Source organism: Larimichthys crocea, chromosome XXII (genome assembly GCF_000972845.2).
Source record: "Larimichthys crocea isolate SSNF chromosome XXII, L_crocea_2.0, whole genome shotgun sequence".
NCBI lineage: Eukaryota > Metazoa > Chordata > Actinopteri > Sciaenidae > Larimichthys > Larimichthys crocea.
Window position 1 is genome coordinate 18,377,563 of NC_040032.1, and position 24,567 is coordinate 18,402,129.

The 24,567-nt window shown below is 40.3% G+C and overlaps 1 protein-coding gene across 4 annotated transcripts; it reads left to right on the plus strand.

Moving 5' to 3' along the window:
* The first annotated feature begins 1,348 nt into the window (after positions 1 to 1,348).
* mcf2b (MCF.2 cell line derived transforming sequence b) lies at positions 1,349 to 24,567 on the plus strand. Of its 4 annotated transcripts, XM_019267661.2 has the most exons (27): positions 1,349 to 1,923; positions 3,744 to 3,878; positions 4,185 to 4,301; positions 4,578 to 4,727; positions 4,831 to 4,955; positions 5,106 to 5,220; positions 5,312 to 5,431; positions 8,134 to 8,325; positions 8,526 to 8,717; positions 8,796 to 8,973; positions 9,363 to 9,451; positions 13,678 to 13,778; positions 13,866 to 13,932; positions 14,468 to 14,583; positions 14,705 to 14,774; positions 14,882 to 14,974; positions 15,143 to 15,235; positions 16,981 to 17,106; positions 17,861 to 18,076; positions 18,348 to 18,440; positions 18,648 to 18,726; positions 18,972 to 19,017; positions 20,679 to 20,851; positions 21,026 to 21,138; positions 21,504 to 21,616; positions 21,742 to 21,853; positions 21,965 to 24,567. In XM_019267661.2, the coding sequence occupies exons 1-26, from the start codon at positions 1,873 to 1,875 to the stop codon at positions 21,821 to 21,823; spliced, it is 3,045 nt and encodes a 1,014-aa protein (XP_019123206.1). In that variant the 5' UTR covers positions 1,349 to 1,872; the 3' UTR covers positions 21,824 to 21,853; positions 21,965 to 24,567. The 4 variants fall into 4 exon arrangements, with proteins under 4 accessions (XP_019123206.1, XP_010746712.1, XP_019123207.1 ...); XM_010748410.3 differs by having other exon boundaries at positions 21,742 to 24,567; XM_019267662.2 differs by having other exon boundaries at positions 21,050 to 21,138; positions 21,742 to 24,567.

A 24,567-nucleotide genomic window follows, 5' to 3' on the forward strand; every position in this document is an offset into this window, starting at 1 on the left:
ATATTAGATTTATAGATGTATTTATATTAGATTTAAAAATCATTTGAACACTGTCTCTCTTTAACATCTATATAACTTGAATAGATAACAGCCATGTCTGTGGTTTGTCTAAAAAAAATATAAAGTGACACAAATGCTACGTTAGCATCTGCTCAAGAAGACGAAAAGCCTTTGTTGACACTGTTCTCACGTACTGAGAGATTTTATTTAGCAGCTAAGTGAACTAACTATAGGTGGCTGAGCCTTTTTAAGACCAAAGACAAATCAGGCCAAACGTACTAATAACAGCGTGGAGTGTCTCATGAGGAGAGTCAGACAAAGGGTACAGACAGCATAATCAATTATTTAATGACAGAATGAGATGACATTAAATTAATGCACACCTGAAGATGATAATAAAACAAGAGCAAATATGAGATAATGTACAGGTGAGCACAACAAATCACACCTGATGGAAAAACATCAGCACGCTAGTTTAGCATGTTAGTGTGCTATGTTCTAATTAATACTAAAAACAGCCAACAGCTGAGAATGATGGTTAGTTTAGCATGTTTTTGTCAGAAACCTGATGGTGGCACCAGAAGCATGTTAAAACATAATGCAAACATTTTGTGAATGTAAATAAGAATATATTTTGACAGAGTTACTGTCTGGGTTAACAAGATAAAATAATTATGTTTTTTTTAACGTTTGTATTTAAAGATCCAGTGGGTAGAATTTAGCGATATTTAGCAGTGTGGCTGCAGATTGCAACCAACTGAACACCGATCCTTTCAAGCGTGTAGGAGGAACTATGGTGATGTTCGTCTGTTGTAGGCTACTGCAGAAATATGAAGAGGACCTGCTTCATCTGTAGATATAAAGGGCTCATTGTAAAGTAACAAAAACATGACAAACCTCCTAAAAATCAAATCAAGTCTAACTTCATTGATTGCAAATGTACACCACAAAATCAACACAGTTGGCTCATGCATGAAATTATCTTGTGTTCCTGTCCTGTAAAGGTGCCCTGTGCTTTTTAGTGAGTGCTCATTGGGTCGAAAATTGTATTGAAAGACCCTGATCAATCAATCAATCAATCAATCAATCAATCAATCAATCAATCAATCAATCAATCAATCAATCAATCAATCAATCAGCTTCCTCCTATGAGTGATGGCATCCTACATGAACACATTTTTTTCACGATTTGTCTTGAGAGATTTCTGTGGTATTTGTTTTGTTATTTATTTTTACCCACACAGTCATCTGATCAAGCAGATTATTCAGTTTGACTTGTTGTTCGCTATGACTGGATAAACAACACGACTTTTCTGCTGACATCAGAGAAGAACAAAACAATGTCCGGACTATTTATGTCAAAGTGGGCCACCATCTACTGTAGTGAGTGTAAAGCGCCATCTAGCGGGCGGAAACGAATCCAACCTCCTTTTTATTTCCAACCAGCGCTCCGCAGGCAGTGACTGCTTCTCTCGCTGGTGGTAAAACATCTTCAGGTTCAGAAACGTGAAGTTATTTGATGATTTTGCAGCCTGATGGGGCGGCTGTAGATGTTCACTTAGTTCTTTCTCGGTGTCATGGTTTAGCATTTCATTGTCACTGATAATAAGATGTGTATTTGTGCAGTCCATCTGTGGAGCGTGCATACTTGTTTTGCCTTTGACGTCAGGTGAGTGAAACACACTCCAGCATTCATCCGGCTCCGGAGCAGGAGTCTGCTGAGGTGCGCACTCAGCGCGCCGCTCGGCCCGCCCGGACACTGCAGTGTAGGTTACAGTGCCTTCGTTGCGGCTGCTCGCTCCCGACACCCACGTCCCGCTGCAGACTTCCCGGACTCGGAAGAACAGTGGAGAGGGAAGAGCTTAAAAAGCCATGGCCGAGTCCAACCCGCTGTGGGGATTCCCCCGCTTGCGCCGGGCCGCGGTAAGCTCCGCCGGGAAGGTGGGAGGCTTTAAACGGGGCTGCGAGGATACTGCAGAAGAGAGAGAGAGGGAGAGAAAGAGATGGAGAGAGAGAGAGAGAGAGAGAGAGAGAGAGAGACTAGCTGTTCTTTAAGACAGTTCAGTACCGCGACACGGAGGTTGGGATGTGTTCTTGATATAGTACAAACTACAGTAGATGTTTAAGTCTGCTCAGATTCAAATGGCAGTTCAATGTTAAGACTGTGTGTTTAGGGGACCAGGGCAGGCCAATGACGTGTGTGTTTTTTTTCTTCAGTGTGCGTGTGTGTGTGGGCGCGCGCGCCTTTCTGTATATGTGTGTGTGTCTTTGGACTGCAACTGCAAGCTGTTATAAGCTTTGGCACCGCAGTCTGTAACTGTGCAGTCTTTAACTTGTGCAGCTTTATGTAACATGCGTCAAATACCTGATGAGCACAAATATAAATGTTGTTGGGGGAATGCAGAGGAAATCTGCAATCATCCAATGATGTCCATCATGGCTGTCATATGATTAAACATCCAGAATTGACCTGATAGGGTTATTTCTGTACTGCAGAAAGGTCGATGAACAGGAGAGGAAGCTGTGTGGATCTGCTCTGAGGTCAGCAGATTCTGGTTTGAAGGTCTAAAGGTTGTGATGAATACACACCTGAACACAGCAAGCTGTTTCCTTTACTAATGTCAGTAAAACACATGTGGCTAATATACATATAGTCTAGTTTCTGTGTAGATAACAAAATTAACTTCGCAGCTATAGGAGAGTGAAAATCAACACCAGTGTTCTAGAGGGGTAGTAAGGTACTAAGAGCTCTTTAAGATATGATGGTGCCTGACCATGAAGAGCTTTGTACAATGCAAAGAAGCAAAAATGAGAGAAACACGATCAACCAGTTTATACAGAGTGGAAGAGGTTTATATGCAGTGCAAAAGAATGTGTTGTATCTGTGCAAACAGTTGAGAGATACTGTAGGTGAGGAAAGAGTCACACCATTTGATAGAGCATTTCATTAGTGGTCTGCTCAGTGATCAGTCTTTTCCAAACTGGAAGTAATAAAACAGCACTAGTGACTATCCTCATGCTGCTGTGCTCATAGAGTAGAGAACACAGATCTGAAAAGCAAACACAACGTTGTATTGCTGCATCTTCTGGTTAAACATATGTTAATAAGTAAATGATCTGCTGCAGAGAAAAAACACAGACATAAAGACAGACACAAACAAACAGAAGTACAAATCCAGATAGCAGAAGCCACACAGTAAACAAAGACAGAATGACAGCTCTGTGTTCGTACAGAGGAGGGAGAGCGAGGGCATGGGAGGCAAGTGACCGTGTAGAAGACTGATGAAACAGTAGAGTCAGTCAGAGGAGCTGACAGTTGGACCTGCTGAGACCTACTAGATTGACACTGAGAGCTGCTGATGCTGTGTTGAGCTCTGCTTGACTGTACAACAGCATTCAGCTACCAGTAGTTCTGACTAACTGTCCAACTCCTCCTTTGTACTCCTCTGCCCTGATCCAGAGGTGTGTGGAAGATAAATCCACAAAGTTTACTGCATTGTTAGGCTGCCTCAAATAAATTCATGATATATATAACAACTGTCCTCAGTCTTAAATTCTCAGTTGTAAGAGCTGGGTTGGTTTAAGTTGCTGTCTAATATTGATATTCATTTGTGACTTTATACATTTTTAAATACCATTACCTCTCCTCTCCCCCTGTGTTTGTTGTTCAAGGCCATGGTTTACTTGTATGATAATATTATGAAGCTGAACAAACAAATAAGATACACTTCTTCCTCTTTCAGACCTCATTTCCAGGCAATCTGCATTTGGTCCTGGTACTTCGGCCCACCGGCTTGTTAAGCACCACGCCCAGTCCATCATCAAGCACTGACCTGGGCTTTCGCTTCAGCCAGGATGACTTCCTGTTAAAGATGCCGGTGAGAGGGGATTAAGAACAGAGAATTTAAGGATGGGAGAAAATGTTTATTTTGTTTATGTCTGAATGACAGAGTAGTAGTTTAATATATGCTGTACACTACGCTACCCACAATCCTTCTGTCCATTTTCCTGCTCACCTCTTCCTTTCTCCTCTGTTAACAACTATCATCCATGCATTGCTAACTGCATCTGCTAAACAAACAAACTGAAACATGATGCTGTTTTATTTGAACAATTCATCTCTCAGCACTCAGTACAGTTATGGCCTGCTAGCTGCTTTAGATGCCTTTGGCTCTGTGTTGTAGGTGGTGATGCTGCGTTCTGTCGGTGACCTGCTGCGCTACATTGATGAAAACCACCTGACATCAGACTTCACTGCTAAAGTGGAATATTGCCAAAGTGACTGGATTGTCCTCCGCACGGTATGATTAGAGCTATATTCAATTTGTGTTAGCACACACTGCACACTTCCCAATAGCCGAACATCAGTAAACTAACAGCTGTGAACACTATGCAGAGCATTGCATCGTCTGTAAAGAAGTGTGGTGATCCACCATATCTCTCTTGATGTTATTATAAAGGAAGACAATAACGCGGCCGGCCTTATTTTTGTTGTTAATAATTTGGCTAAAATTGAATTTACTTACTTAATTTGACAAATTCACGCTCATGTGTCTTTTTGGGATGTGTGTCTGCAGGCCATTGAGACCTTTGCAGTAACAGTAAAGGAGATTGCCCAGCTGCTGCAGGGCTTTGGATCAGAACTATCTGAGATCGAACTTCCAGATGAAGCTAATGCCATCGAGTTCCTACTGCACTCACACACACACCGATACCGACAGATGAAGGTTTCTGCTGGCTCTTCTTTCTCTCCCCTCCCACCACTCTTCATCTCTGTGTCTGGCAGTTTTTGTATTTGATGTGTCATTTTTTTGTGTTGTGTGATTTCAGGATAACATCCGTAATGTGCTAAAAGAGGGGCGCCTGCTGCTGTCTAACCTGGAAACTGTCAAAGCCTCTAAGAGAGATGCAGAGGAGGAGAGGGACATAAGAGCAGACATGGACACTGTTCAGAGGTACAGAGTTCAGACATCCTCGTTAAAGAAATTAATTGGACACGCAAGTTTTTATTGTAAAATGACAACATACTTGCCATTTGACACTGACATCTTATTAAACCTTGATTTTACCAGACAGTTTGTATAACATATGTAACATTGTTTTAGGCTCCTGGCCCAGCTCAGAGACATGGAGGAGGCATTTGATGGCTTCTTTGAGAAACACCACCTGAAGCTGCAGCAGTACCTCCAGCTGCTGCACTATGAAATGAGTTTCCAGCAGGTGTGATGATTGGTGTCTGTCTGCATCTTGTCATTATAAGCCCTGATGAGTCTATGTTTCACTGCTGTGATGATTAACTCCTTGTGCGTAGATGGACGAGGTGCTGGAGAGGCTTACTGACCAGGAGAAGGACATTGCTTTTGTGGGGACCACGGTGGTTCAGACAGAACTACTGTTGAAAGAACTGGAGCTGCTGGACACACATGCTCAGGTCACAAACGTCAGACAAAAAGTCACACAACATGCACACAATTACAGTTTAAGTTGAGTTTTGAAAGAAGCGATGGAGCAGAACAAAATGCAGTGAACATGATGTTTTGTATGTGATTGAAGATCAGACACTGATTTGGAGATCAGGTTGGAGCATTTTAAACACCTGTATATCAGGATATCATTACAATTATTGTTGTGATACCACAATATTACACTGATTAGCCAAAACATCATGACCAGCTGCCCTTCTTTTGCTGCCAAAACAGCCCTGACCTGTTGAGGGCTCTAAAGGTGTGCTATGGTATCTGCACCAAAACAATACCTGCAGATCTTATAAGTTGTGAGGTGATTGTCTCAATGGATCATATGTGTTTGTCCAGCACATCACATATCCATGTTCATGCAGCTACGCAGCCCTATACACAAGGAACTCTGATGCACTGTGTGTTCTGACACCTTTCTATCAGAATCAGCATGAACTTTTCAGCAATTTGAGCTACAGTAGCTCGTCTGTTGGATTGGACCACATGGGCCAGCCTTTGCTCTCAGTGCACATCGATGAGTCTTGGTTGCCCATGACCCTGTTGCTAGTTTACCTCTTTTCTTTTCTTGGACCACTTTGGCAATAGTAATGACAATAATTAATAATAATATAAAATGGATAAATATACAAGTATACATTACAATAATTAAGAAATAATTCAGCAAAACCTCTCCTTTAACATTTAACTGTTATTCCTAGATCTGGGAAGCACCTTCCAAAATGTGTTAGATATTCTAGTTCCTACATATTTGAGAAATCCATATATGATAATAAACACATTTTCTCTATGGACCAGTATGTCAGATATTCCATGGGTAAAAGGTCAAATATCACCTTATGCCAATCTAAAACTGTAGGTGGCTTATTTGAAATCCATTTCATTTAGTTTTACATGCAGCATATTATATATAACATTCCACAATTTTTGACAATGAGATCCTTTTATTTGTGTGTGTGGTAATCCCAACAACAGACATACTGGGTCCAGAGCCAACTTATTAAAAACCAGATCTTCAAGGCCACTTCTACCTAGAAACCCAGGATATGCACACAGGTCCATACAGTATGTATAAAGCTACAACCTTCCTTATTACACTTCATACACAGAGCTGATTTCTTTGGGTTCATCTTATGTCTGAGTTCAGGTAATATCTGAAGGCGATGTAGTAACTTGAATTGTTATTCCTTTGCTCTATTATATATGGATATGGTTCTTGGACCACTTTTGGTAGGTACTGACCACTGGGAACACACCACAAGAGTTTTGTAAATGCTCTGACCCAATTTGGCCCTTGTTAAAATTAGTCAGCAAGGTGATCTTCCACAGGATCATGCTAGGAAAAAACATGTCCAGGTCCCCGCATTTGCCTGTGGCCCAGCTGGCAAAGCACCCGACCCCTTTGCCTCTCCTTGCAGATGGTGGACCCATGGGGCCCAGCAGGCTAAGGGATGACCACCAAATGCCTGCCGGCAAACTTTCCTCCAGAAGAAGACCCCGGTTTCTGGCTCCAGACGGAGGCCCTGGTTTCCCTGGTCTGGGCGAGATCCTGCAGCTCCTTGTAGTCCATCTCATAAGGGACTTTGGAAATCACATTTCATCTTATCCCTCCCCTCGGACCAATTTGCCTTGGGAGACCCTACCATGGGCCAGATCCCAGGATCACAGGATGTTTTTTGGGATGGCCCCTGGGTGCCTTCCTTGGGAGGTGTTCCAGACATGTCCAACTAGTAGGGGACCCCTGGGCAAACCCAAAACTCACTTGAGGGACTATATAGCCCATCTAGCCTGGGAACGCCTCAGGATCCCACAGGAGGAGCTGCTAAACCATCTGCCACCCGATAGCAGAAGAGGATGGATGGATGGGTGGATGGATGGATGGATGGATGGATGGAACACTCAAATCTTACTCATGCCCCATTTTTCCTGCTTCTAACATGTCGACTTTGTAGACAAAATGTTTACCTGCTGCCCAATATATCCCACCCACTGACAGGTGTTTATGACAACAAGTACAAGTACAATAACAAGTATTATTCCCTTCACCTGTCACTGCTCATAATATCATGGCTGATTGATCTATATAACACCATGTATGTAGTAGTAGTATGTTCCAAACATACAGTGTATTTTTTAGTAGTAATGATGTGCCAATACAGCACGTACTGATACATACGGACATACATGTAGGACCAAGGGAACAAAATGTGAAGTTAGGGATTTTTTTAAATGTATTTAATATAATAATTTATAATGTATACTATTATTATTTATTACATTACTGAGCAAAAATCTGGTCTGTTTTTTATTGTTTTTTGTGTACGTTTCTTATTAACACTTATCAGGGACTTTATCATAACACAATATAATACTATATTTATATTACTCTTTGTGATTGCTAGATACTCTTGATGCTGCAGGTCATGTTTGCAGTGGAAGAATAGCTTCCCCATTGACTTTATGTTGTACAGATATTTAACTGGTTCCTTATAAAATCTAATGGCAAACAGTCTTCAGGGCTCTTTATGTTTAGATTCTTTTGTAAACCATAATTGTCTTTGGATATGTGGGAACATGAAACCTGATCATTCTAATGGATGTTCATTCATGAGGTGTAGCGTAATGTGTCCAAACCTTTATGTGTGTGTTTACGGATCAGGAGGAGATGGCTCGTGCCCAGGTGGTGATCCTTCATGGTCACCAGTTGGCCGCCAACCACCACTATGCCCTGGCACTCATCATCCAGCGCTGCAATGAGCTGCGACATCACTGTGACATCATCACGACTGCCATACGCACCAAGCGGGCCTCGCTCAACCGAGCACGAGACCTGCTGCTCCGCCTTGAAGGGGTGAAAATGCTGACACACATACTAAAAGACTCACACATATGTTTATTCTCACAAAACAGGCGTGCAATGCCACCAAACTGTATCCACATCTCAAATTTAAGTTTCCTCACATGAAATATTTCATCAAGTTAAACGATCTGTGTAATGTGGTTTAAACATGTTTTTTTGTGTTATTGTATCCTGTGTTTGCGCGTGTGCAGGCCCTTCAATGGTGTGATGAGGGTGCCTATCTTCTGGCCAGTCAGATGGTGGACAGGTTCCAAACCAGAGAGGGAGCTCAGGAGGCGTTGCAGTACCTTAGCGCTCACCAAGAGATGGCACCATCTGCACTTAAAAACAGCAAGGACACTCTGAGCCTGGAGTTTGAAGCCATTCTCACCCCACAGCTTCAGGTAACCCAACGCTACGGACGACATCACACAGATGATCCACCCCTCACCTAAACCTACACTCTCTTTCTTTCTCATTAGTCCCAAATCTCCATGGTAACAGAGAAGCTGAACTCGATGCAGTCCATGATCAGAAACAGAGAGCAGTGTCTGAGGAAGTTGGCGGACGTACAGGTCAGACCCATTCAGCCTGTAGCCCCCAGGCCTGAACCTGACCAGATGTTGCGCTGCAAGTCACCCCTGTTTTCCCCCAAACATGGTATGACCCCATCTAATGGCCTCTTTTTCTCACATTGATCCTCTTTTCTCATGAAAATCAATTTCAAGCAAGCATTTGAAGCAAATTGTGATGTGATGTATCTAATGTATTCCTTATATCCTTTCCTTACACTTATTTCTAAAGTTTAGATTTATTTTCATGGCTTTGATTCTGTCCACTGTCTCGTGGTTACTAGGATGTAGTTGTGATACAGTTATCTCAATTCCACTCCTGCACTGCCAAACTCTCATGTTTCCTCCTGTCTGTGCTCCCTCTCTTTTGGAATTTGACATTTAGCCCCATGTTTTGCTCTATTTTACAGTCTGTATGCCGTCTATCTCCTCTGTGCTCCGTCATCACTAGTTGTGTTTGCTTGATTCTCTTTACAGGTGTAGACTTTAATGTCCTAAATTCCAAATTCTCCTTTGACCTGCTTCCTGGCAAGAGAGCTGCAAGGAGGAACAACAGCCAACGCAAGGTATGTGTGTGTATGTGTGTGTGTGTGTGTGTGTGTGTGTGTGTCCTCTGTTAAATTCTCCTGCAAGTCTGTTCTCCATGCATGTAGTAAGTTTTTCTGATGACTCTTTAGACTTACTACATGATGTCAATGTAAGAAGTCTATCCAGAGTGGATGAAGGAAGTTTCAAGTTGCATATATTTAAAAAAATGTTTTGCGGGAATCCCATATCTCGATTTGAGTACTTCAAAAAGGAATATATATGAAAATTATGTTTTCATTATTGAGGTCGGCTATCTTAGCTACACAGCACTTAACACTATGCCAGAGTTATTTCTTTAACTCCCAAAACAGAGTAAAAGTAACACTAAGGGATTAGACCAATAATACTGCTCTGAGTTACATTTTTACTATTTGGGAAGTGTAAATTTCACTCCTAAAAGTGTCACGGTATCAACACTGAAATAATGTTAAATTAATTTTATATATTGAATATATAGGTATCTGTGAATAGGTTATTTGACAAATGGCCGGCATGTCTTCTTACATTGCACTGCAGACAACAAGTCCAACTTTATACTCCACTAACACCATCAACCTTTACCCTAACAGTTGAGAAAACATTTTTTGACAAAATCATTTCAAGCATTTCATTGTTGACCACATTCTCATCTCTGAGGGAAAAAGATTTAATTGGCCCGTTCTCATTTTGTTTTAGACTGAAGGTGATAGGCAATGGCTATCTGATGGTTTTTAGCAAATGACTTAGTTGTTTTTGAAAAATTTAAAAGACTTTTTAAACAGCTTGTGTTTGGCTTAAAACCTCATGGACCCCCTATGTAATAAGGGGCCAATTTTTCTTATAAAAGATAGGTAATGGATCATAAAATGATGCTTTGGTATCAAGTATCTATGTGGATATAAGTGGAGCCATTGCTCACGGAAAATACAGTTATCCACCACTGTATAATCATTAAATAGAACTTGTAGGGTTGCACAATTCATCGATTTCACAATATGGCCTTGTGGAGGGGGCGTGATGCATCAGCTTCAGGAGAGAGGTGTGGAGAGGGCTCAGGTGAACAGCGCAACACCTGTTCACTGTTAACTAATCACTCTCTCACTTACTACAGACTGCTAACGTTAGCTCATGGTCAAATTTGCTGTTCAGTCCTGGCAACAAACGAGGTTTTGTAAAGTAAAAATTCAACATAGATGTTTAATTGTACATACTGCATTTCACAGCATCAGTTAATATTTGTTTGTTAAGAAAATGGCGCTGCCTTGTGTCTGTCTCTAACCGAAGAAATGAAGTGTGCGGGCATCTCTGCAGAGTTGATTAGAGTTGATTAACACAAGGTTAACACTGGTGCAGGGCAACCTGATCAACTCTGTCAAATAGCCCCAACACTGGACACCATTTAAATCAGAAAGTGTTAAAATTACTCTTTGGGAGTTGAAATAAACTCTGAAATGATTAACCCTAAAATTTCAACTCTCCAATTTTTGCTGTGTAAATAGGTGAAACCATTGAGTGAGACCAGGGAGTATGAATTGGAGGGTTCAGTCTCTCCTTTTCATCTATATATACTATTTCGGATTTGGAGTAATTCATTTTGTATCCTGCAAGGGAGCCAAAGTAGTCTGTTAGGTCAAGTAAAGCAGGGAAAGTCTGTTTTAAATGTAAACAAAACAAAATTACATCATCAGCAAACAAGGCTTTACGGTGTTCCCTATCTCTTATCCTGATGCCTTTAAAGTTGGTATTACTATGAATAGCCACGGCAAGTGGTTCAGTTGCCAGTCCAGTGTAAACAGCAATGGAGACAGGGGCCAGCCTTGCCTTGTTCCCCTGTGTAATTTAATTGGTGTTGATGACAGTCCATTTGTTAAGACTACAGCCTAGGTTCATCATAAGAAATCTAATCCAACAGAGACATTTACCTTTTATGGCAAATCTTTGAAGAACCTCAAATAGGTAGTCAAAGGCTTTCTCTGCATGCAATGACAAGACAGCAGTATCCGTACATCCAGATTTTTCAAAAACAATATTAAGCACTCTTCATATATTGTGAAAGCCTTGCCATTCCTGAACAATATATGTTTGAATTGTATTATTTTTAAAGTAATCATCGATTTGTTTTTCATAAATTCCTTAAGCCAAAAAGAAAGAAGGCACCACCTTGTGTAATGACTCAGAGACTGGTATGTTGTATTGAGATTGTACAGATTAAAAGGAGAGTAGTGAATGTTCTCATTTGTATATGTGGCCCAGTGTTATAGGAGGTAGCAGGTATAGGATGGTAAATCAAATCAAATCAAATCAGATTTGTATAACCTAAAGTCACAAAGTACATTTGCCTCAGAGGGCTGATCTGTACAGGGAGTGACACCCTCTGTCCTTAGACCCTTGGTTCTTGCCCACAAAAACCCTTTAACAGGGAAAAAGGTGGAAGAAACCTCAGGAAGAGCCACAGAGGAGGGATCCCTCTCCTAGGACGGACAGACGTGCAATGGATGTCACGTGTACAGGACAAATCAACACAAACATATTGTACAATTACAATGACTGACAAAATGACAATGAATTACAATGAATTACAATGACTGATAAAATGATTACAGTAGCAGTGGAACCTGTGATAGAGATAGAGAGACACAGATGCACAGCAGCAGCAAATCATTAACTAACTATAAACTGTAATGGAGATATGGTAACAATAATGACAGTAGTAATATATGTAGTGAACGTCATGCAGGACCACAGCAGCAGCCACGATCCCCCGGCAGTCTAATCCTATGGCAGCATAACTAAGGGATGACCTGAGCCAGGCCTAACTATAAGCTCTATCAAAAAGGAGAGTCTTAAGTCTACTCTTAAAAATGTTGACCGTGTCTGCCTCCTGAACCCAGAATGGTAGTTTGTTCCACAGAAGAGGAGCCTGATAGCTGAAAGCTCTGGCTCCCAATCTACTTTTGGAGACTATAGGAACCACAAGGAACCCGGCATCCTGAGAGCGCAGTGTTCTAGAGGGGTAGTAAGGTATTATGAGCTCTTTTAGATATGATGGTGCCTGACCATGAAGAGCTTTGTAAGTAAGGAGAAGAATTTTAAATTCTATTCTAGATTTAATAGGTAGCCAATGCAAGGAAGCCAAAATGGGAGAGATGTGATCTCTGATCTTGGTTCCTGTCAGAACACGTGCAGCAGCATTCTGAATTAACTGCAAAGTCCTAAGAGACTTATTGGAGCAGCCTGATAACAAATAAGGTTAGGATCCAGGTTAATGGAGACTACAGACTTGTTAATCCCGGGTCATTAAGAGGACCCGGATGAATGACCACTCCTTCATTGGTGCTAATTCTGTCTTCAGCTTCAGTCGGTCGACCAGTTAGTGCTTTCAGTTCACCCTACACACCTTGAATAGCGTTGAGGAGGTTGCAGGTTTGGCTGGTGGTCTCGTGGGTATTTTAGTTGTATCTTGAGTTTAGAGAGAGATAATGACCAATGATAATGTTAACTAATTCCTTGAGGCTATCTGATTGATACTATGTGAATTTTACACAGGAGCTTTTTGTCACATGTCCGCCTAGCAGCGCGCTATTACTGGAAGACTATTTGTATTCATATTCATATATTAGCATGCTGAGGTCAGCATTTAGCTCAAAGCACAGTGGTGCAGAGTACAGCCTCAACAAGCCACTATGAATTGTGTTTAAAGTGCTATATGGATACATTTTTTCTGAGTTCTGTGTGTGTCTATAGGTATTCAACAATCATTACATTTATATAAAGGTCCAGTGTGTAACATTTTGTAGGATCTATTGGCACAATGTGGAGTATAATATTCACAAGTATGTTTTCATTAATGCATAATCAACTAAAATAAACTCTGTTGTGTTTGGAGCAGGTCCTCAATATTACACTGTCATGTTTCCGTCAGTAGCCCAGAAAGGACAAACCAAACACTGGCTCTAGAAAGGAAGATACCATTTGCATCTTTCATAGATTTTCCTAGGTTTATGTACATGCTTGGGAGGGGAAGGTGAGGCTAGGGGTATTCAGATGCCTTTAAATCATACACACTGGACCTTTAATTACTCATTATTGCTAATACTTTATATTTGTTTGGTGGGCATATTGAGTCGGACATTTTTAATAATCATTAGATAATGTGTGTTGTGATGTGTATTTTTTCTGTTAATATCTGCAGTATTATCTACTTATTTCATGTTTGTTTTGTCAGATCGAGGTCATACATGATTTCCAAGGCAATCACAGCTGTCTGTACGGCCCCAGCCCTGAAACAGATTCAGAGGCAGAAGACAATCCAGAGCAAGTCACACGGTATTCTATCTATCTATCTATCTATCTATCTATCTATCTATCTATCTCTTATCATATCTTATCATATCTTATCCTCACACTTTTTAGCCATATTATGAAGGAACTGATTGCTACAGAGAGGATCTACGTGGATGAGCTGCTCTCAGTCCTTCTGGTAAGTTTATTTGATAGTTTGATTTATGATGCCTTTTGTTAGATACTTTACAGGGACAACAGAGGGAAGAAGGACAAATGGTAAATGGTAAATGGACTGTACTTATATATCTCCTTTCTAGTCTTCCGACCACTCAAAGTGCTTTACAGTACATATCTCATTCACCCATTCACACACATTCATACACTGATGGCATTGGCTGCCATGCAAGCTCATCAGTTTGAGGAGCTAACCATTCATACACATTCACACACTGATGGCACAGCCTTCAGGAGCAACTTGGGGTTCAGAATCTTGCACAAGGACACTTCGACACGTAGACTGGAGGGGATCAAACCACTGATCTTCTGATTAGTGGACGACCTGCCTACCTCCAAGCCACAGCCACCACCAAATACAGAAAGGTCCCATGATGTCATTTAGTTATTATTCTTAGTTCTCCTGTTTTGTTTTTTATTTGCTTTCCTTTCCTCTCCCCACTCCTTTCCCCTCTCTCCTATTTCCTTTCTTTCTCTCTCCCTCTCACATTTATCAGGGCTACAGGGCAGAAATGGAGGACCCATCCATGTCTAATCTTCTTCCTTCAGCTCTCCGAAGCCAGAAAGACGTTTTGTTTGGCAACATGCCAGAGATTTACCAGTTCCACAGCAGGCAAGACACACACACACACACACACACACACACTGAGCTCACAAGCTGTCACATAGTCATCCTTCTCTCTCTGCACCCCAGTCCAATTTCCTTTAATTTTCCTCTTGGATTCTCCATTCAGGATCTTCCTCCAAGATCTGCAGGGTTGCCTGGAGACACCAGAGAGGGTGGGGGCTTCCTTCCTGCAACGGGTGAGGAAGCACAAGTAGAAACATAGGAACTTTATGTGAAGTGATATGACATAGCATATCTAACTGTACATTTGTGTACGTGTGTGTATGTGTGTGTATATGAACAGAAGGAGAAGTTCCAGGTGTATGAGCGTTATTGCCAAAACAAGCCTCGCTCTGAGTTGCTATGGAGACAGTGCTCTGATTCGCCCTTCTTTCAGGTACAGTATATTTAGGATAATCCACTCTCATGTTGACACATTTGTATTAGTGTTGATAGGAGACAATCTTGAGATATTTGCTGGTAAAGCCAAGATCTAATTATTCCAATTATTACTTACACATTATAGCAAAATCGGACTAAGATGGATCTCTCTCCTTCTCTCCAGGAGTGCCAGAAGAAGCTGGACCACAAGCTGGGCTTGGACTCCTACCTCCTGAAACCAGTCCAGCGCCTCACCAAGTACCAGCTGCTACTCAAGGTTCTGCCTGTCTGAGCCAGTCACAGATGGAGGGTCCTGTAGAGATGCAGCTCACACAATGACATGCATGTTTAAATGATTTTGTTGATAAGGTGCCATCATAAAGGCAAATGATTGGTAGCAGTATTGCAACAGTATTAGTAATCAAACACTCTATCAAGCTGTTTTGTCATAATGAAACAAAGACACTTGTGGTGCTCTTGCTCTACATTCTTGCATGTCAAATTTCTAGTCAATAGATTTGACTGAGGGAAATGTAGGTTTCTATCTAATCCAGCCATATCTCGCTCTATTATTCCTCTCGTCCTTATCCAAATCCAAAAAATCCAGGAGACCACTTGTAAAGTTAAATTCTTTACTTAAAGTCAAAAAGGTGATACAAAAACAAAAAATCCTTTCAAATCAAATCAAATCAAATTTTATTTGTATAGCCCAAATTCACAAAACAAATTTTGCCTCTGAGGGCTTTACAATCTGTACAGGGAGTGACACCCTCTGTCCTTAGACCCTCAGTTCAAGTGAGAAAAAACTTGCCCACAAAAAACCCTTTTCACTTACAAAATAATAAGAATCGTTATACAGAAGACAGAGAGAGAGAGAGAGAGAGAGAGAATGTCTGAATGGCTTAATTACCTCTCAGTAAACTCTCTTCATGTGGGATCATCAAAGGACCAAGCAAGTTATTAACATTCCACTAAATTACAAATGAAATGTACATAAATTAAATTATGAGCATGCATTTAAAATCTAAAGAATCATGCAATTAAACCTTTGCATCACTGCAAATATGAAGTGTTTAAATCAACCAATTAAACATTAACAATTGCATTCAGGCTCCTATAGGAAATACAGATTCTTTGTTTTATGCATACATCCATTTTCTATGACCACTTACCATCACGGGGCTGGAGTCTATCCCATTGGGTGAGAGGCAGGATATATCCTGGACAAGTTGTCAGTTCATCAAAGGACACATAGAAACAAACAACCATTCACACTCACATTTACACCTACGGACAGTTTAGTCTCACCAATAACCTGTTAAGGTTCATGTCTTTGGACTGAATGAATATGTAGTGTAAAAAGCACTTTGAGTGGTCGGAAGGCTAGAAAGGCGCTATAAGTACAGTCCATTTACCATTTACCATTTAGCTGTGGGAGGAAGCCAGAGTACCTGGAGAGAACCCACGCAGACACAGGGAGTAAACTCCACACAGTGAGGCCCAGCCGAGGTTGAAACCAGGAACCTTCTTGCTGTGAGACGACAGGGCTAACTGCTGCCCACTTTATAATTTGTATGTTGTCCAGTCATCCTATCATGTTTGTGCCTCTGTGAATTTGTAATTTTAGGCAAAACAGGGCTTTAAGCTAAATGTTAACATCAGCATGCTAAACTGCTCAAAATAATTATGCTTGTTTACTTTAGCATGTTTACATGCTTAATGAATGTCTGAACCAAAAGTCATGTAATTATTCATAAATTTTACTACCAGCAAAAAAAATTCAAAAACATGAATGTCTGTACAAAACGAGAAACAATTCATTCAGAGTGATGAATGGACAAATGGATAAATGGCAAGACAGTTATACCAACTGAAAGGCATACATACTGAGATATAGACACAGACACACAGGTACACATCATCAAATTCACTATATTTATTCAAACAAAGAGATTAAAGCAGACCAGCTTAGATAAAGTGAAAATCACTGACCTGTAAATCTATGTGTCTGTACATGTTCAGGAGCTGTTGAAACACTCTAAAGAGGAGCGATACCGCTCTGAACTCAAGGAGGCTCTGGATTCCATGCTGAAGTTACTGAAGTCTGTTAATGACTCCATGCATCAGATAGCCATCACTGGATATCAGGTACCAACCACTTCAATCAATAAAGAAGAAAAAGTGGACAATTATGTCAGATTTATGACACTTCATTATTCAATCAAAGCTTTCGTCTCTCTGTCTGCCCAGTCTGACTGCAATACAGTAACTCAAATGTGTGTGGAGACAAAAGGGATTATGTTTTTCATTTTTTCCATTTTCCATTCCTTTTCATTTTATTTGCATTGTTATATTACCTCAGGTATTGGTAACTATTAAATGTTTTATGTTCTTGGAAAACATTTAATTACCTGGCTGTTGGTATTTACTGTGCTGACACACAGGACCATTCATTAAAATGTCATTCCGTGAGATCTTTTTCTGGTTTATGCTGAAAATTATATGAAAATATGAAATATTAAAAATAATTCAAATATTTGCCAGCAAAAGTACACATAATTCAGATTGATATATACACATGATTATGGCCTCTAAAGTGAGAAGTAAAGTAACAAAGTGTATATCATCTTGTCTGTTTTTTGTTTGTTTGTTTGTTTATCTGCATGAATTCCTCTACATTTGCAAAGTGCATCACAAAATGCAAAAGCTCCTCAAAGAGTGAAGGATCAGATTTCTACATTTCATTTCATTCATTCAGCTTCTGTCAGAAAATGAAAAGAATGCTAAAAATGAAACAGCAGGCATGTTACATATTTTGTCTGAAACTACTTACTGTACCTGTTAGTTGTTGATGCAGTTTGTCTTTGTTACTGTCCTCCGTCCACCTGTCTGCCTGTACCAGGGTGACCTCAGCCAGCTTGGCCGAGTGGTGTTGCAGGGAGGCTTCAGTGTGTGGATCAGCCATAAGAGGGCGGCTGTGCGAATGAAGGAGCTGGCCAGGTTCAAGCCCATGCAGAGACATCTCTTCCTCTATGACCACGCCCTGCTCTTCTGCAAGCGCAGAGACGAGGACACTTATGACAGGACACCTTTCTACAGCTTCAAAACCTGCCTAAGAGTATCAGTCTATAATACATTCACTTTATTAGCTACAGCCAATGCAGTCCATTCAACAGCACAACAATAAATTCTCCATTTATGAAGCTTATTATATTTTCATACTGTTGATCTGACTTAACTAGTCATTTTGCAGGCAGCGGTTTGAGCGTCTGTTAAATTGCACTGTATATTATTGTTCCTCAGTGCAATCTATGATGTAAATAACTGTAAAGTCAGTAAGAATGATAAGTTAAAGACAATATGACTGTAACTTTACTCTCTTTCTTTAGATGAGTTCAGTGGGAATCACAGAAAATGTGAAAGGGGATGTGAAGAAATTTGAAATCTGGTACAGTGGCAGAGAAGTAGTGTACATAGTTCAGGTATCTTTTGCTTCCTATATTCCATATCTCTGTCTTTCCTGTTTCCTACAGTTTTGATGTCTGAACCTAAACTTGTCTACTCATATACCTCTTCTGTGTTATGGTCTGTGCTGTGTGTGTGTGTGTGTGTGTGTGTGTGTGTGTGTGTGTGTGTGTGTGTGTGTGTGTGTGTGTGTGTGTGTGTGTGTGTTTTCTTGTCTTGTCCAGGCTCCCACAGTAGAAGTTAAAGTCGCCTGGCTCACAGAGATTCGAAAAATTCTCACCAACCAGCTGAACCTGCGTAAAGGTTTCTATTTCAGCTATAATTCATTTTCTGCCTCTGTGTTTGCTTGTTAGCTTTGAAATGATTTTCTTTAATCTGCGTGGTTTTTGTAAAGATGCAATATAGAACTCTAGATCACTAGAGTAGCTTGTAAGAGATGAGAAAGATGTTTGAGCGTTCTTACGAGCGTGTTGTGATAGGATCCAGTTTGGATTATTAGATTCCTCTAAATTGGATCCACATGTCAGTGTCTCTTCTCCTTTTCTCAGATGAGGCTCCTTCTCTTCCACATTCAGACAACCCCGCCTCTGACAGGTGATTGCCTCTGCATGATCTCTCTATAACCCTCTGTGTCAGTTTATGACCTCCTGATGTGAGTCAACTCACTTTTAATTCAGTCTTAAATCAGAAATTGGTTTAAAAGATGATACATGATAAAAATTCTATTTCTGAAAGGACTGACGATCAAAGCACATATTATAACAAAGCATCATGATTACCTGTATGCAGGATGTTAAAGTTTGTATGCGTCTATGTGATGTATTATTTTCATAACCCTTGAGAACGGAGTGTTATGACTACATTGTTCTGTCCTGCATGGGGCTTAAACTCCAAAGCCACTGAATTTCAGCACAATGGAGACAGATACATGGATACACTGCACATCTGCACCACACTAGTTATCCACATCACCTGTCCTTTCCCAGTGTGTATCACTCCCTGATTTAATGATCATTTAGAACAACGTCTGCATGAACATCTTGCCAGGCTGCTTAAATAGTTATGTGATTGAATCGAGGCTTAAGAAAACATTTAAGCATCACAGGGTGAGGAAATGGGCAAAAAGGTGAGTTGCGTGTGCATGTTAGATGTATTTGACTGTATTGTGAAAAGTATTTTTCCAAGATCTTACAGGTGTTGCTCTGAAGCCTGTTAGTTATTGAAAGTACTGGTTCTCGAGGATAGTGTCAAACATGTAGCTGTACAGGGTGTTGGTGTGCGTTTGTGAAATGTGAAATCTGTGGAGACTGTCTTATGGGTCTATTTGAGTCTTACTAACTTACTAACAGATGGAGGATGAGATTTTTTGAATCATTTGTGGACATGATATAGATGAACAGAAGGTCATAAAGCATTTGTAAGTAAGCAAAGTGTTTCTACTTTATTATTTTATTATTTGCATTTTCTATGCATTGGACTATATGAAAATGTTGTAGTCAAGTCTTGACCAAGGCCAGAGTGTATCAAGATTAAGATCTGAGGGCTTGAGACTAAGTTAAGACCAAGACTAAAATATTGCGGGAGTCAAGACCAAGAGCAGACAGTATATACCATAGTTAGGTAGCTGTTATGTGTGGTTGCTACATTAAGTGACCTCATTAAGCATTGCCTTGAAGTATTTACAAACCACTGTTGTGGTTTAGGAAACTGAATTTGATTCCAGAAGATTTGGCTGATGTCTCCTCACAGACAGTTGACAAATAAATGAGTTGATTAATTAAGTGACATCCCCACATCTGTGGTCTTGACTGGTCTTGAGCTAAAATCCAATGTCCTCTTTGTCCAAAACCAAAAAAATAACATCTATTCTGAGGCGAGACTGAGACCTTGGTCTTGAGATGACCTTGACACTACTATATGAGACAAACTCACCCACCTACTGCTTAAAGCAGATTCAACCACACAGGGTTTATTTGCAAATGCTCTTTAAACAAGGCCTGGTATGTGTGCAGAATACTGTGTACTCCAAATAATATTTCCATATATTGCAGCGATTTCTGATATAATTGATATTTGTGTTTTTAACTCAAACATCCTTTGGGATCAGACGCTGAGATATATGTGACTGTGAACTTAATGGAATGCTGTTTTCATTTTCAGAATGTGGATGAGCTTGTTTTGTGACACCGTGGATGTTGTTGTTGTTCGTCTTGTTTGTTGTGGTCGTGTCTTGTTCCCTTGGTGATGCGCTTTAGTGCATCAGAGATGTGTGTGTCGTGGGGCGGAGCGTCGGTGGGAGGCTGCTCAGCGTGTCTCCCTGTTCCTCACAGCTCCTCGGCAATAAGCTGCTCCAACAGATACCGGGGGGAGGAGTCCATACACACTAGCCCTGCCCGTTCGGCCCCCGTGGTTCACTCACCTCGGAGGAGTGAGTTGCTGACACACACACATTTTTTTTGTATTTTGGAATGAACAGAAGAAGGATTAGAAGTTTCACAATGGCACCCTGGAACGTTGTTCACAATGGATACATAGATGAAATATGATACATTAAGTGTAGCGTTACAGTTTTCAGATGTCTCAGATGTCTTGTTGCCCTCAGCTTGGCCTGTCTCTGCCCACTCAGTGGCGATCTGTGACGGCCTGGAAGACTGGGGAGCTACAGACCTCTCCAACATATCTGACTCAGATGAGGACGATCAGCCTACCCCGCTGGTGAGAATTTGTTCCTGTCATGGCACAGGTAGCGCTGGAGAAATGAATGAACACATACCAGCTATTAACAGACCACAACAAGTGTCATCAGATGCCGGCACCTAGGATATAGGTCCTGCCTAAACCATACATGATAATCGACAGCTCAGTGAACATATCCAGAGTCTAAACTAAAATACTGTGATGAGTGTGTTTTTCATTTCTTTTATCCTCCTCTCTCTTTCTCTCCTTCCTTAGCAGGCTAATGTCAGATAAGACCTGATAATGCACTACATCTTTCAGCCTGGCTTTGGATATAGATTTGGGACTGTTGTGCATGTGGAATAGTATCAAAGTGCACTTCACTTGTCTGTCCTCTGTTCCAGGTGGCGGGAAGATACAGGGTCATGGTCGAGAGCAGCATGGCCAGCACTGATGACATCATCTTTAACTGCGGTGATGTCATCCAGCTGCTGCATGAGGAAATGTCAGGAATGTGGTAAAGTACAACACGTGTTTTAGAAATGAGAACTACAGACACTTCAAAATGGAGATCCAAACAGAGCTTAAGAGGAAAACAGTGAATTCATATTGTATGTGTCTGTTGTTTTTGTGTTTGTGTAGGATGGTGAGAAATATGAGTCGTGGTGAAGAAGGGCGTGTTCTATCTGAGGACCTGCATAGAATTCTGGGAGAAACTTGCTAAGAGCCAATCAGAACAGAACAGGATTGATGTGTCAGTTCTCCTTCTGTTTAAGTCACTTATCTGATCAACCATTTACTGAATACTACACACACAGACACAAACGCAAACACACTAACACACTCTCAACTTTCTGACCAAAAGGGGGCACGTGCCTCTGCCGAGACATTCATCAGATCATCAGACTGAAGCACATCAGCTGCAGATTCTACTCTTCAAACTACTGTGACGCTTTCACCTCAGAAGGCTGTAAACTACAGAACGGACCTCAGAAGACTGTAATAATGCAAAGCACACATGTGGGCGCCTTCTTTTTCTTTACCTTTTCCAACATAATACAGTCGATTATTTTGACTTATAACTGAAGACGTTGAAACAGCAGCTTTTATTCATATGTACAGACTGGACTTTTGTTTCAAACTTCAGGTTCTATCATTTCTATTTTCTTATGAAATATCACAGAAACCATGCATATGCCTACTAACATATCATTACTGTCCATGTGCCAAACAGCTCAGCTCATTATTGTGGCTTGTTTTTTGCATAACACTGTAGCTTTACTTTGCAGTGTCACTGTTTTCGATGAATTAGAGGGTGTGCGTGTGTTCTTAACTTATGCCTGAAATTGCCATGGTTACTCAACCTCTTGATGGAAAAAGCTAATATTTTAGAATCTGCCAGGTGGTAATATTGAGTCAAGATATTGCAGGTCCCTCTCATTCATAGCAGTAATAGTGGCCTTTTTGGGTATTGTTAAGGGAAATGCTGTCAATGCATAACCTCGAAAGATATATAGCAGAAGTACAGATGTAATTAATAACATTAATAATGGCTACTTTATTTCTATTGGCCTTGTGCATGGTGCCTCAGTAGGAAGTCATTGGGTAATGTGCTGTGCTTCTCTTGCTATAACCAATGAAAATGTCTCCTGAGAAAAACAGGTGTATTGATGCAGCACTGCTGTTCCTCAAGATTAACTATCTGTACCTTGAGAAAGCACTGCAGTACCTATGCAGAACGAATGCAGTGTAGGGAGACATTTACACTGGCAGTCATTGTAGCTGGTTGTTGTAATTCAGTAATTGTGTGATGAGCTTTGATACATGAATTGCAGCTATTTCAAATGTTAATTTGTCCATTTATTCTTTATTTCTGTTGCTGTTGATGGTGATAATGTGTTACTATTTTCATTTTGAAATTTGAGTTTTTTTAATGTTGGCAATTCTCCATTAGATGAATGCTGTTATTACCACTGAGATGAGACAAGCTTCATGTTATGTTCGTTGGCTGCTCTGCATGGACAAATCACTGCACATGCCTCTTGCTTTATTTATGCCTGCACTGCTGTTTTACACCAACAGAAATTAGGCTCAGTGTTGGATAGTGACTGTAAGTAAAGTAGTGTTGAATTTTAACCACCAGCTGAACTTATTACAGTTACATTGTCAATTCATGAAATTATAATACAATTTGATTTTTAATTTCTTTCAAACTGCCCAGACGGATTATCTTGACATTGTTAACAGTTAAGCAGCTTTGAAACAAAGAGTGTGAAAAGTGGTTATGAAATCACTGCCACTTTACCGCTACATGTGCTGAGGGTTCATCTCTGAAGGGCAGGAAGACAGAGTATATTTACAGAAATTACTGACAGCTTGGACTCAACTACATCAAACTGTGAATATGTATATGGTACAAATCGTATTTTAGATGTTAAACACAATGTTTGGACTGTTGACACTCTATCAAGCTATCAAGTGACAAATAGATTTCTTCTATATCTCTGCATCTCTGGGCTTTATAAATCTAAATTAAACCTGAGTTAAACCTGTTAAACCTAAATCAACAATAATTCACAAATCATTTTCACAGTATTTAGCACCCACATTGGGAACATTAGAGTCACTCGATAGTGAATGCCAGACTGTCTAAATAAGTTGTGTCCAATTAAATTCATTAATTGATCATCTTTCATCTTCCATGTTACAATTATTTGAAATCCACCCAACACCGGCTTTACTGTAACATCAGCATATGTTGAGTCAGGCTATAAGATGTCTTTTCCACAGTACCTTAAACTACTGTTTGCCACTTTTTCTCATTTTCACTAATTTTCTTGTGATATTTTGAATCATTGCGAAAGCTTGTATTATAATGCATATATATGTATGGTTATTTTCCAAAATATAAGCACAGGGTTATTTGATTTGATTCAACCTGACTGATGTTTTTCTTCTATATTTTTTCTATATATAATATGCCTGATTAGACCTCCTCACATGTTAGCATAATGCATACTCTGCTGCTGTTTGTTGTGTTGCTTCCGTTAGGTCAGGACAGCTTACATCTTTGTCATTCTTATGTTAAAATCACACCAAAATTAGCTAATTGTTATAGTGACTGCTCTCTGATGAGACTTTGACACACCATAGCAGGCAAACCACAGTGTAACTAATAATTAACTGGGGCTGCAGTTCATTTAGCTTTTTGTTTTACAAAGCCTGGTTTAGTGATAGACTTAAATCAAACTGAGCCATACGTATGACATAACCCGTAAGACTTACCAATGTACCAGTTCAACAGAAAATGCGACATTACTCTATTTATTATTTAGGATGCATTGACTGACAGTATATTATTGTTTATACAACATGGTGAAATAACACAAAGAGTAGAACAGGAGTGAAGCTAAATTGTTTCAGTGAGTGCAATGACATCTGTGGATGATTGATTTAAAGGAATTATGC

What these genes read in the sequence shown, in the direction of transcription:
- mcf2b (XM_010748410.3), top strand. Translation starts at nt 1,873, where the DNA reads ATGGCCGAGTCCAACCCGCTGTGGGGATTCCCCCGCTTGCGCCGGGCC. An exon ending in ACTGGATTGTCCTCCGCACG is followed by an intron (nt 4,302 to 4,577) that starts GTATGATTAGAG and finishes GTGTGTCTGCAG; the next exon opens with GCCATTGAGACCTTTGCAGT. An exon ending in GGAACAACAGCCAACGCAAG is followed by an intron (nt 9,452 to 13,677) that starts GTATGTGTGTGT and finishes TTGTTTTGTCAG; the next exon opens with ATCGAGGTCATACATGATTT.